This window comes from Antedon mediterranea, chromosome 3 (assembly GCF_964355755.1).
Source record: "Antedon mediterranea chromosome 3, ecAntMedi1.1, whole genome shotgun sequence".
NCBI lineage: Eukaryota > Metazoa > Echinodermata > Crinoidea > Comatulida > Antedonidae > Antedon > Antedon mediterranea.
The window spans coordinates 4432349-4447385 of record NC_092672.1 but is presented as its reverse complement, the minus strand read 5'-3'; the positions used below and the strand labels follow the sequence as shown (position 1 = coordinate 4447385).

Sequence of the window (15037 nt, the reverse complement as noted above, 5' to 3'; positions counted from 1 at the left end):
ACATAATCATGTCCATATATGGGAACACACTTTTTTGTCACATAAACTTTGATAGTGTGGACAGAGCTGTTGGTGTATTATTGGACGCTTTTATGTCGAGTTAAGCTACTATATTTCCCATGTTGCCACATTGAGGAGCAAGCAGGGCAGATAGAATATCGACAGGGAAGACGTAATGAAGTGGGCCTACAGGATCACATCTCGTACGAAGATACATATCTCGTACGTGGATATAGGCACCTATCTCATACGTGAAAAGTCATATCTCATTTTGTTTGAAGAAACTTTGGTGCTTTTGTTTTGCTGCTTACGTAAGTCAATCATAAATGACACGAAAAAAAAACTCTTATCATACCACGCATTCATTAAAATGATTGTCTAAATTATAAATGATGGGTCTGACCTTATTTAAGTGGATGCTATATAAACGCACCGACATCAATTAAGTGTTCGATTTAATGCAATATGCTTCACACTTAATAACTTGGATCGAAATTAAACTGTGACTTTCCAAATTTAATGTGATATTTCACCAACTCGTTACATGAATGAAGTGTATTGATCTTGATGTAACAAAGTGTTATAACATTGTTTTACATGAAATAATGTGGTCTGACATCACATAAATAAAGCTACATTTCCACATGTTTCGTTACCGAAACGGAAGACGGAGCCGTTCAGTTATGTAGACGATTTTGTTAAAATGGAACCATCTGTAGTTCCGTGAAACGGGACAGGTTTTTATAGTGACCTACCTACGGCTTGTTCTTAAAGGAGAGAATTTTAAAATCTATTTAATCGCCACCATAATTATTAAGAAGATAATACTGATTAATAGGTGGTATTTATCAGAAATTACAAAGCTACATTATACTTACAGTAATATATCACTTATGATAAACAAAACAACAAGTTATCCGTGATAGAACTGCCATACACACGACCCGACAAGGAAAATAGTCACCTGTATGCAAAGAAACATACCAAGAAAACGAAATGCGCCACCAACTTCACAGAAGATAATAGATCGATAGCGAAATATCCGATCCACAGCATTTGACATTGCTTTATTAAATGCAGTAATGAGCATTTATAGCAGCAAAACAGCAATACAACTCTCCAAGAATCATTCGTTTCTCAATTGCGTATGACACCGAGGTCATATGAAAGCATCAACGAAAATAGAAATACGCGCAAAAAAACAAATGCATTCTCACCTGCATTACATTAATAGATGATGTATTTTCATTCTTAAAATATTTTTCTTTCATTCAATTGAAGTTATCATGGGGTTAAGGACGCATACTGTTGCATCTTTAGGCCCACATAATTATGTTGAAATAAGACATGTTAACTATTACATTTTCTATAACTTTTGCAGTTAGAACTATGACATTCCCGGCAAGAGCGACAGTTACACTACTTCAATGGAAGTTATGAGATTGGACACTGTGAGGTGTTTTCTCAATTTCTGGAGTTACTATTCCATGGTTTTATTAACAGACCTAATGTATGATCATATATAACGGAAGTGATGAGGTTTGAACATGCACTGAACTACACGAATTAACGCAACGCGCGCGTAAATCACTAAGCTAAAGAGCCACGGCGTTGATGACGTAATATCAAATTTGACCAATGATTACCTGGATGAAATCACTTATATCCTAGATCAACAACTGACAACAGCAGTGAGCTTCTATAGAAATGAAGAGAAAGGGTTTAATGAGGCGTTGTCAACAGCCGAGAACAAAACAAATTGTCGTCCTTGTTCCTGTGTTTATCATCTGATATCAAATCTGATCCGCAATTGTTATAAATTAGTTGATTTTATGATGTCTATTAAGAACACAATTTTGACAAGTTACGTTGTCTTGGTTATTTAGACCGAGGCATAAACGTATCATGTAAAGCTCTGTCTACACTATCAAACATTATGTCCATGTGGATATAATGATGTCATATCACTACCATATTTAAGCATATCATTACCATATTTGGGCACATCACACTTTTTTGTCACATAAAGTTTGATAGTGTAGACAGAGCTTAACATTCACAGAAACCATTGATGAAAAACGCTGCAACACTGTAAACAGTAAAACATACAGGAACAAAAACATCAATCACCGTGAAACTATTGGAACCATTAGTCATGTTGCAACAAAACAGTTACATTACGGGAACTATATCCTATCAAACATGAAAATGTACATATTCAACAAATTGTCACATCCAACCGACTCAGCTGAAACATCAATCGTCATTGACTCTGAGTACACTAAATAATAAAACATAACAGAGACAAAACATGAGCAAAAACATGTCATTATTAAACCATAGTAATCAAAGTGGCATGTAATTAACATTTCTCTGGAAGGAAATACGTCAGTGATAGTTTATAGTAAATTAAACGCGCGTTCAAACGATGATAAAACGGTACGGCTGTTATACGCGCGCGTTAACTTTGCGAGTCTATATTCTTGACGTCATATATTATCGGTAACAAACGAATAATTACACATGTATCGGCTTTCTATACGGTCAATAGACGTGTCAGAAAGAAAATCATTAAAAACAAAGAAACGTAATTATGTTGTTCTCTATCTAAATATGTGCGAGACGTTCGAACAAAAAAGGGAACGGAATATATTGTTTTGCTCTATGATAAGTCTTAACGATATACGCTAAGGTCTGTACATGAGCTGATTATGGTAAATAAAATAACAATATACAACTAGATATTTTAAAGAATAACATTTCATCCAGTATATCAAGTTAATAGCGATTTAATTTGACGTTAATGTAATACCGCAATTCAATACATAAATGATATAATAATGATATATAATTTGTAAGAAAATAATGACAGAAAAATAGAGATTATTCTTAAAAACAAAAAAATATTGTTCATTTTATATTTGCTTTGATCTGAAAAGTGATGTATGGAATCATGACATGCTCATAACTATAGGTTACTGGTGTTCTTATTACAGCACACATCATTTCACAGTAGCTATGGTGAAACGTTCACGACATCTATGACTATCTGATATCTTATTTATTTTAGCATAACCTTATAGGTTTTAAACTACAACTCATCTTTTTTACTTAAACCATTGAGCAAAATATCTTACATCTTTACGTGGACGAGGGGTAGTTTGATGCATTAACCATTTATCGACAACATGGCGCATGCTGATAAAAAAAAATGTAACCAATTCATAATGAAACCAGAGAGTTTGATGAATAATAGAGATATTATAGTTCACTATAATAATCTCTATGCATGAAGGCTCCCCGATGAAGCACAAAATGGAAAATGTGCCAAACTACTGGCAATGAGTAGACTATACATTCAACAAAGCATCTGTATGATGATAGTGTGCCAGGATAATCCATATATCCATCATCCATTAAAATAATCAGCTTAAATTACATCACATTATAGGCTAAATAGACCCGTAATTACTGGCGAAAAAGTTGCAGTTGTTGATAAATTACTTAACGACAAGTGGCATAGCTCAAATCTATAACATCTTAAGCGTTTCTATATTGGGATGAGAGATGATAAGAGATGACATTTTGGTAGCCCTGTCTTGTAATCTGAGATTCCTAATAATAATTAGTAGAATCATTAAGAATCACTGTATGAAGGCAAGAAATCCTCTTAATATAGGCAGGGAGTTGTTAACAACTCCCTGATATAGGAGTGTTCACCAAAATAATAGGCTTGACCCATACAGGTATACAATTAGATTTAACTAATTAATGTTTATACCTCCATGCTTGATCGTACTATTTCCTTCGGTCGTTTCATGGTAAATTGTCCCTTGAATAAAGGTCATTTGAATAGGGGCTGTCCCTCCCTGTTGGTCAAAATGTAGGCTATGATTGTATGTAGGCCTACAAACAATAAAGAGTTTTCCAGCTACGGGATAAAGGCAAAGAAACGCCCTGGATATTTCTATCAATAACAAACGCATTATGTTTGTCATGGTTTTAGCCAAGTGGATCACGCTCTTGGTTTATCAACACTTACAACAATCGATAGCTTTATTACATTCAATAGCCGGCCTTGAAAGCGTAAAGCCACCACGAGTACTTAAAATATAAATTTAGGTGTGTTAATTAGAAAACATACGTTTTAGTAATACAGTAACAAAATAGTAACAAATCCATTTTAACATCAATACATTTTTAAAATGCAAACATTCGGAAAATAATTATACTGAGCATTGTAGCAGTGATAATATAAAAGTGTAATAATGTAATTATTTAAGCAAATTTGTTAATGGTTGATGAGTTCTATACAGAGGAATTTTCACACAGTTATCAAATATATGGAATTTAGTATAAAAAGTATACTTGTAAAGGTTGTAAATTAACACAGTAACCCGGATTAAGGGGACACCTTCAGGACTCAACAAAATGTTCCCTTAATACGGTTCTCCCAAAGGGGTTCCACTGGTTCCACTGTATTTTTAAAAGATATTTAAATCTGTTTGGAACAATGTCTTTTCAAGAATCCATGTATTTCTTTATTTTTAGAAAAATTTGAAAAATGTTTTAATTGATTTAGCTTCATCATCTTTGATCTTGTATTATGCCTTAACAAGGCAGATGTTAAATCCCATCTGTAGGCTTAAGTTTCACCAATATATTATCTTATAATTTAGTTAATGTAAGTATTACTGCCACACTCTTGCTTTCTTTGGTTTTATGTGCTTAAATAAATATAACTTTAACGACACTTATATTAAGATTCAAAATATATCACACATACTGCACATTGGTGTTAGTTACTAACGTGTTTGGTTATATCATCAGAGCACAAATACGATCATATTTTTTAATGACGTCATAATAGTCAATTACTAATAACAAATATAATATCAACTATCTGTTCTCCTCGTAAAACCAAAACAATGACGTGTTTTGTATTTTGTGTACCTTTGGATTGCAACCCACTGGTGGTGGAATATTGTTTCACTAAGCTGTATTCCGAAGAAGAGAATTCTTTATCCTTTCCAGAGAGTGACAAAACCGCATTCAATTTGGTTTAAATCTGAATCACTTGAAAAAAATTCAAAATTTTCAGTCGATAATTTTTGGCTCCTCGTCAGTAAATCGAACTGATTTACGTTTTGTTTTACGAAAGTTTGTGTCCGATGATTCGTCGACGTCTCCATTCGAATCGTTTCCGTTTAATTCATCATCCGTCATCTCCATTCCAGTCGGTGCTTCAGAATCTGGACTTAAAGGTAGCGTTGGATTTACCGCCATTATTATCTCATCATTGTCTGCTTCTGTTGCAACATCATTCAATAAATCTTCAACCTCTTCTTCATTACAAAATTCATTTTCTTTGTTTAATGCATTGTTCTGATCAACGTGTTCATCTTTCGCCTGGTTGACCATTTTTAGTGCATCTAACTCTTTCTTCTCTTTCGCTAACAACATAGCAAAGTGTTTATTTTGATCAAGTTTAACAGAACTACCTTTTGTCTTTTCTGGTTTTCGAATGCCTACCTTATCATAATCTTCTATGTTTTCTACGTTCATTGTTACTTTGAGCGTAGACACGGGAGGAGGTTTGGCTTTATCGGCCAACTGATGCCGTCCACGATCGTGCAAAATATGTAAAGTAGTTGGCCTAGTCCTTCTAGATGGATCTTTAAAATGTTCGTCCTCATCCGCTCGGCCGTCTGCCGCTTTTTGAAATGCTTTCACTAAATATAAAGTCAGTGACTTTGCCACGGAATTACTTTCACATAAAAATGAATGGCATTCCCATTTATTGGGGCCTTTCGCTTGATCGTTAACCATTACAAATGAGAAAATCTTGGGATGTTCTGGGTCTGCAGCTCCGAATGACATTTTAACAACCGGCACTGTTTGTTCTTGTTGCTGACCATCTGCGGCATTCAAATGAGTGAGGATAATCCCTGTGTTCGTTACTTCAAGCTGTACCCGTTTACAGTGCTTTCCCTTCGTTTGCTTGTACCGTCGATACAAATTTTCTACAGGCTTCATCGTACATTCTAGGCCGATCTTTCCTTCGGCTGGTTCCTTTCCCATGTACTGTACCTCGTGTTTTGTATCGGGTGGATTTGGCGAAAAAGTCATGCTTCTTCGCTTCCAAAACGCCATGGTAACCTACAATAAATTCACAACCTATGTATTATAATAAGCAGCCGTATTATGTTGTATTTTGTCCAACACTGGCTCAATAACTGACGATGACGTGAGCGAAGTAACTCGACTGAATCGTGATACGATGTATTGTCCTTCATCAATTGTTATTAAAAACAGCTCTAATATTGGCTTCCACTCAACTCAACCGTGAAGTGTTCTATTTGCTGGTTCAAAAATTTCAACAATATAATTTTTTGTCTAAATAAATATGTACTCTACGTCACCTGGCTACTAGCCTCGGGCATCTTTTCCCATCGAAGGGGTTCCCTTACAAATGGTGGCAAACATGTTAGATTTCAACCAGGACTACTAGAAAAATTAGAGTCAAATTTACTTTCCTTTGAAATTAATTTATGAAATGAAAAATCAATATTTATGTAATCTATTGAAAAATATTAATAGGTGTTGTAAAAACCTACCCATACATTGTATAGGTTTTTATACGCTGAATCATAACGCACTGTTTTGCATTTCAAAGAAATATTAAGGTGGATGCTAATTACGCTGGTGTTATGTCACAATTGTAGGCCTAATTTTTATTTATAATTTTACTTAGATACACTGACAAAGGACTGACAAAGGCGGAGTACTGAATCTTTTCAAATATGTACAAGCACATTATTAAGTGTCTTATTGTTATGTTAGGATATGAACATACTGCTTGCGGGGGAAACGTATTTAAAGTTAAGCTCGATGATAATATTATTCCAGACTAAAACATGGCCGTCTTTAAAATTTACACAGCAAACATGGTATCTTGGAATATTAGCCGTATACACAGTAGAACATCAAGTCTATTCATGTTATTACCATGAAACCAAGTCATCCATGTTATAAGCTCACATGAAATAATACATACTTAATTCCTTCATTCACAGACTACTTTAGCTATAAGAAAGCATTTTAGCGCTGAAATAATAACAGTAATCCGCCACGGAATAATGGATAGGGAGATGGGTTGATCATAAGATAATGATCTAGGGAAAGTCCCAGTACGGTATGGTGTATGGTCACACATACACTTTTTGCGCTCACATTTCAAACGTACGTGTTGCGATTGCGCAAATGTTGTTTAATTAAAATGTCGGGGAAATTATCTTTTAATTATTACATCACTTCGATTATTGAGCAACAATTGTTGAATTAAATTGACTGCCACGTTTCAAACAATACAAAATAATACTGCTACAAATTGTAATGTATAGTATCACTGGTAAAATACACACTAATTTAATTACCACTCCCCGTTCACTCGGTTTATTAAATTGATAAAATAATGTTCACTCATACAATAATTATACACGTGAAATGTCGTCATAATATTTTCCAAATAATATACACCCTTCAATGACGTAATATGATATTTTACTATTATTATAAGCCTCCTTTCAATTGAAAAACGCAAATAATGATTTAAAAGGTAGTTCAATCTCTTAACAAAAACGGTTTAAATAGTCAATTAACACTTAAGTTAGTTACTGAAGAATCAGTATCGCAATTAAAGGTACTATACAATTCGTCTACTGCAGTTGCTCCAGTAACTGACACGTCACACCAGTATACGGCCTACATTTCTATTTGTTTTACATTAACTAATAGTTTCATAGAATAGACTATAACTTACCTCTGGTGTCTTTACATAAAATATTTGTTTTATATCAAACGAGGTTGTTGATTACATCTCAGCTCTGGAGATAGCAAAATCATTCGTTAATCGATTAACTGTATAGGGCCTAAGAAGTATTGACGGACATCCTGAATACTGTGTTTGACCATGGATAATATCAATGATGACCATTGAAAAAATATATTAACTGACGTTGTACAGTAATCTTATATAGTGTTATTTTACTGTAGGGACTAAACTACGTACATTTTATTAACTTTTAAAAATTTATAATTTTCAAATTCAATTCTGTTGACTCCATTAGAACACTGTGTACAGAAACAGTTGCCGTATTCACCATGCATACTAAAGCTTGGTTCCCACTAGAACGTAACGCAAGAACGTAAACGCAACGCAAGCGTTTTAACCAATGACAAGCGAAGTTATAGACAGTTAGCAATCACAAGCGAATAAGCCATCGCTTGTGATTGGTCAATTCACTTGCGTTGCGTTACGTCCTTGTGTTGCGTCGCTAGTGGGAACCACGTTTAAGTGAATACAATGTAAGTGAAATACTTAATATTTAGAGGAAATATCTTACTTAAGTGTGATTGGTGAATACGGCCATAGGGTACCCTTGACATAATGGGCCTTAATGTTAAAACATTTTATAGTCACAATGATATTACTCAAGCTTTTGATACAATGAACCAGGAGTTATCTATACTTTCGGACTGGTTTATTGCTAACAAATTAACGCTAAATGTAAACAAATCAAAATATGTTATATTTAAGGCTAGAAATAAGTCAGCTGACACTACCTCACTAGAATTGAGGATGGGAAATGAATGTATAGTAAAAGCTACTGAAGTTAAATTTCTAGGCTTATTTCTGGATGAAACTTTATCGTTTAATTATCATGTAAATGAGGTAGCAAACAGTATTTCTAGAATAATTGGTGTCTTAAACAAAGTGAAGTCTATGTTATCAAGTAAAATCTTGTTAACGGTATACAATGCACTTATATTACCTAGAATAACGTATGCTATCACAGTATGGGGTGCTACTTCTGCTACAAACTTAAACCGTATACATATTCTCCAGAAAAAAGCACTTAGAAATATTTGTCATGTTCATTTTATGCATCCTTCTCATCCACTTTTTATTTCAACCCAAACATTAAATATTTTTGACCTTTATACGAAACACACTGCTATATTTATGTATCAATATAAACATAATCTATTACCTGAATCATTTAATAACTTATTTAGTACATCTGCCTCATTCCATAATTACTCAACTAGAAACAGGTCAAACTACTGTCCACAACTAAAACGCACCAAAGTCGGACAGCAATGTATTTCCTACCAAGGAACACATATTTGGAACAATTTAACAGACTATATAAAACAATCCCCCACTTTAAGTTTGTTTAAACAGAGATTAAAGCAATATTATAACAATAGAAATATTTAAGTTAAGTAAATCACATTATGTTATTTTGGTTTGTTCTTTTTGTTTGTACTAATTGTTTGATCTTTTTGTTAGGGTTACATGCTTAAAGCACTTGTGCTTATTTTGTATCCCATTCCATTATCTTATTATTTGTATTGTATTTGTATATGTTTTTATTTTGATTATGGAATAAAAATGTCGATGAATTGAAAATTGATACTGTACTTGTTTTACGGAAGGGTCCCCTCGAAACAATGGGCCTTAATGTTAAAACATACTTGGAAAGTGTGCACTTAATAGGGGTGTCTCAAGGAGGGGTTACTCAAATTCCAGTATGTATACGATTGAATCACACCTTCATGATTGCATATCAACTATGTTCACACCAGGGAGTTGTACAACTCTCTTTCCTTAAACTCAACATTTTTTTTTTCAGAACTAATATACGTGGTGTACCGCAAAATTTAACAACATTTGATTTCGCCATCAAACCTTCAAACAATAAATGTAATATTGTTTGTACTAAAGGATGAAAGTACTTTTAGGCCTAGGTCTAGACATATTTTGTTAATGGTAACTATACAGTAAGGCCTACTGGACAACGACGTATATGAGACACAAAATACATTGTGTTTCACTATTGATTTATCGTCGCAATATATTATTCAATACAATAATGCAACTTCCGCTTTCTGTGAAACATCTTTTGCTCATGTTTTATTATTTCAATTTTGTGGAGTTTATTATAACGAACAAGAATTCTCAGTCTATAAAACAAGATAAAATTGTGGTTACAGGAAACAACCATATTAGATCAGTTTATTTCCGGGGACATCTAAATCAATATGGTAAACCATATCATTAAACATTTACATGTTCTTTGTGTCTATTGATTAGCTTGCGGGATACTGATGACAAGAGTACAAAGGTAAATGAAGTTGAATTTAAGTGTATATACACTTCGGTCAAAGGTTAAACTAGTGTAATTATTTGAAATATATCCGATGTTAAAATACATCAATGATTTTAGAGACCCATGTACCTAAATTAATAAATAACATTGTAAAACTATTACAAATACGCAATCTGAAACTTGCAACCCATTTCTTTTGGAATATCGTAATATTAGGTACCATAGAGGTATTGTATAATATGCCTATGTCTGAACCTAATTATAAGGCTAGCCATAGAGGTATTGTATAATATGCCTATGTCTGAACCTAATTATAAGGCTAGCCATAGAGGTATTGTATAATATGCGTATGTTTGAACCTAATTATAAGGCTAGCCATAGAGGTATTGTATAATATGCCTATGTCTGAACCTAATTATAAGGCTAGCCATAGAGGTATTGTATAATATGCCTATGTCTGAACCTAATTATAAGGCTAGCCATAGAGGTATTGTATAATATGCGTATGTCTGAACCTAATTATAAGGCTAGCCATAGAGGTATTGTATAATATGCCTATGTCTGAACCTAATTATAAGGCTAGCCATAGAGGTATTGTATAATATGCCTATGTCTGAACCTAATTATAAGGCTAGCCATAGAGGTATTGTATAATATGCCTATGTCTGAACCTAATTATAAGGCTAGCCATAGAGGTATTGTATAATATGCCTATGTCTGAACCTAATTATAAGGCTAGCCATAGAGGTATTGTATAATATGCCTATGTCTGAACCTAATTATAAGGCTAGCCATAGAGGTATTGTATAATATGCGTATGTCTGAACCTAATTATAAGGCTAGCCATAGAGGTATTGTATAATATGCCTATGTCTGAACCTAATTATAAGGCTAGCCATAGAGGTATTGTATAATATGCCTATGTCTGAACCTAATTATAAGGCTAGCCATAGAGGTATTGTATAATATGCCTATGTCTGAACCTAATTATAAGGCTAGCCATAGAGGTATTGTATAATATGCCTATGTCTGAACCTAATTATAAGGCTAGCCATAGAGGTATTGTATAATATGCCTATGTCTGAACCTAATTATAAGGCTAGCCATAGAGGTATTGTATAATATGCGTATGTCTGAACCTAATTATAAGGCTAGCCATAGAGGTATGTATAATATGCATATGTCTGAACCTAATTATAAGGCTAGCCATATAGGTATTGTATAATATGCCTATGTTTGAACCTAATAAGGCTAGCCATAGAGGTATTGTATAATATGCCTATGTCTGAACCCAATTATAAGGCTAGCCATAGAGGTATTGTATAATATGCCTATGTTTGAACCTAATAAGGCTAGCCATAGAGGTATTGTATAATATGCCTATGTCTGAACCTAATTATAAGGCTAGCCATAGAGGTATTGTATAATATGCCTATGTCTGAACCTAATTATAAGGCTAGCCATGAGGTAGTGAAGAGGTTTTATAGTGAACTATAAAACCTCTTTGGGCTAGCTCATTCTATATGGTGGGGAACTTTAGTATCTTCAAAATAAAAAAAAATACATTGACAACGATATCATATTATAGAAATTACCCCTACGCCCCCCAATAATGAATGTCATAAATCACATTTATATACAATAATTTTAACATAGAGATATTATCTCTTGCTTTTAGTAATGGATTTAGATTAAAGATAAACAAAAAATAACCGGAATCAACCACACCCATTGTGGATGAGCCGGGTGTGTAGTCAGCAGACTGTAGGCCTAACGCCCTTCAACTTCAGTCCTAGTGATATCTAGCACAACCGTTTGTCCTACCTACTGATTACAATATAATATTTTAAGCCTGTTAATCAGGTAATCGATAATTTAACAGGCACAACCCTGGGAGGTAAAATCGAAATTAAATTATAATTGTTTATAATAAAAATAATAATAATAATAATAGTGTTACAAGAGTTGTACATTGGTGAATCAATTTCAAAATAAGCATTTTTTTAATTGAGTATTAATAAAAAAATATGTTTTGAAACTTTTAGCGTGGGAATTCTCACGTAAATTTGGCTTTTCCGACAAAAGCCGATAAATATATACTTTGTAGACAATTGTATAGATGGTAGCTGACGTGGAACATAACTACCCAAATAAGGTGGGTTATGTTTTGTTCACAAAAGCATGACTTTTACAATATCTTTATAAAACCAGTGAGTCATTGATTAATCTGGAGGGATTTCATAGTTTGAACTACAAAGTGAAAATAAAAATACAAAAAAAGACAATTTGTAAAGAAAAAAAAGTAAATGATTAATTCCAACCGATTTCCAGTGCTTTATCCCGACATATAGCAATATGTTGTGCAGTTCGTAGGAAAGTTCCGTGATACAGTATATATATTACATGTGATGCACGTATCATGGAACGTTAGGCGTCGCATAATAAACACACGTGATGCTGTATAACGGAAATTGCCTTTTATTTTTATTTATTCATTTAGCATCCATTCAACAATACATTTACGATACTGGACAGATTTAAATAGGCCTACTAGTAACGAGTATTGGTTTGTTAGGTTTGTATTTTCAGAACAATTACGGTAATTGTGACAGATATGAGTTGACAAGTTTATTTAGTTTCAGATTAAAAATACTTCCAAATTTATTAATTAAGAATGAAAACTTGCCGTACAACTGTCTGAGCAACCCGACAATTTTAATCGCCTGTATCTTAATTGGGTACTCCTCCTCGTATCGTAACCACCGAAGTCGTGTTTGTCGACATTTTATTTGAGGTACCATGAAGTCTGTTACCCTTGTTAAAAACACACAGGATGGTTTGCCTTTAAAGGGGAAAGGATGTATGTGACTGCGTGCCGTGGTAATTTGGTACAATTATTATTACGATTACAAATCACATAAGACAATCTCTATCCAGGCTTAATCTCGTGTGTCTCTTAGAAGACATACTGTAGAACATGGGCATACATCGGGTAAAGGTAAAAGACACAGTGTAGAACATGGGTATACATCGGGTAAAGGTAAAAGACACAGTGTAGAACATGGGCATACATCGGGTAAAGGTAAAAGACACACTGTAGAACATGGGTATACATCGGGTAAAGGTAAAAGACACAGTGTAGAACATGGGTATACATCGGGTAAAGGTAAAAGACACAGTGTAGAACATGGGCATACATCGGGTAAAGGTAAAAGACACACTGTAGAACATGGGTATACATCAGGTAAAGGTAAAAGACACAGTGTAGAACATGGGTATACATCGGGTAAAGGTAAAAGACACAGTGTAGAACATGGGTATACATCGGGTAAAGGTAAAAGACACAGTGTAGAACATGGGCATACATCGGGTAAAGGTAAAAGACACAGTGTAGAACATGGGCATACATCGGGTAAAGGTAAAAGACCCAGTGTAGAACATGGGCATACATCGGGTAAAGGTAAAAGACACACTGTAGAACATGGGTATACATCAGGTAAAGGTAAAAGACACAGTGTAGAACATGGGTATACATCGGGTAAAGGTAAAAGACACAGTGTAGAACATGGGTATACATCGGGTAAAGGTAAAAGACACAGTGTAGAACATGGGTATACATCGGGTAAAGGTAAAAGACACAGTGTAGAACATGGGTATACATCGGGTAAAGGTAAAAGACACAGTGTAGAACATGGGCATACATCGGGTAAAGGTAAAAGACACACTGTAGAACATGGGTATACATCGGGTAAAGGTAAAAGACACAGTGTAGAACATGGGTATACATCGGGTAAAGGTAAAAGACACAGTGTAGAACATGGGTATACATCGGGTAAAGGTAAAAGACACAGTGTAGAACATGGGCATACATCGGGTAAAGGTAAAAGACACACTGTAGAACAGGGTATACATCGGGTAAAGGTAAAAGACACAGTGTAGAACATGGGTATACATCGGGTAAAGGTAAAAGACACAGTGTAGAACAGGGTATACATCGGGTAAAGGTAAAAGACACAGTGTAGAAAATGGGTATACATCGGGTAAAGGTAAAAGACACAGTGTAGAACATGGGTATACATCGGGTAAAGGTAAAAGACACAGTGTAGAACATGGGTATACATCGGGTAAAGGTAAAAGACACGGTGTAGAACATGGGCATACATCGGGTAAAGGTAAAAGACACAGTGTAGAACATGGGTATACATCGGGTAAAGATAAAAGACACAGTGTAGAACATGGGTATACATCGGGTAAAGGTAAAAGACACACTGTAGAACATGGGTATACATCGGGTAAAGGTAAAAGACACAGTGTAGAACATGGGTATACATTGGGTAAAGGTAAAAGACACAGTGTAGAACATGGGTATACATCGGGTAAAGGTAAAAGACACAGTGTAGAACATGGGCATACATCGGGTAAAGGTAAAAGACACAGTGTAGAACATGGGTATACATCGGGTAAAGGTAAAAGACACAGTGTAGAACATGGGTATACATCGGGTAAAGGTAAAAGACACACTGTAGAACATGGGTATACATCGGGTAAAGGTAAAAGACACAGTGTAGAACATGGGTATACATCGGGTAAAGGTAAAAGACACACTGTAGAACATGGGTATACATCGGGTAAAGGTAAAAGACACAGTGTAGAACATGGGCATACATCGGGTAAAGGTAAAAGACACAGTGTAGAACATGGGTATACATCGGGTAAAGGTAAAAGACACAGTGTAGAACATGGGTATACATCGGGTAAAGGTAAAAGACACAGTGTAGAACATGGGTATACATCGGGTAAAGGTAAAAGACACACTGTAGAACATGGGTATACATCGGGTAAAGGTAAAAGACACAGTGTAG

At 34.5% G+C, this 15037-nt stretch overlaps 1 protein-coding gene across 1 annotated transcript; it reads right to left on the bottom strand.

Annotated features, from left to right (window-relative positions):
• Positions 1-2362: 2362 nt before the first annotated feature.
• LOC140044606 (uncharacterized) lies at positions 2363-6220 on the bottom strand. The gene has a single exon (XM_072089183.1). It carries the CDS (start codon positions 6151-6153, stop codon positions 5098-5100), a length of 1056 nt encoding a protein of 351 aa, XP_071945284.1. The 5' UTR covers positions 6154-6220; the 3' UTR covers positions 2363-5097.
• Between the last annotated feature and the right edge of the window lie 8817 nt (positions 6221-15037).

Excerpts from the sequence above, each read along its gene's own strand:
- LOC140044606 (XM_072089183.1), bottom strand. The coding sequence starts at position 6,153 with ATGGCGTTTTGGAAGCGAAGAAGCATGACTTTTTCGCCAAATCCACCC.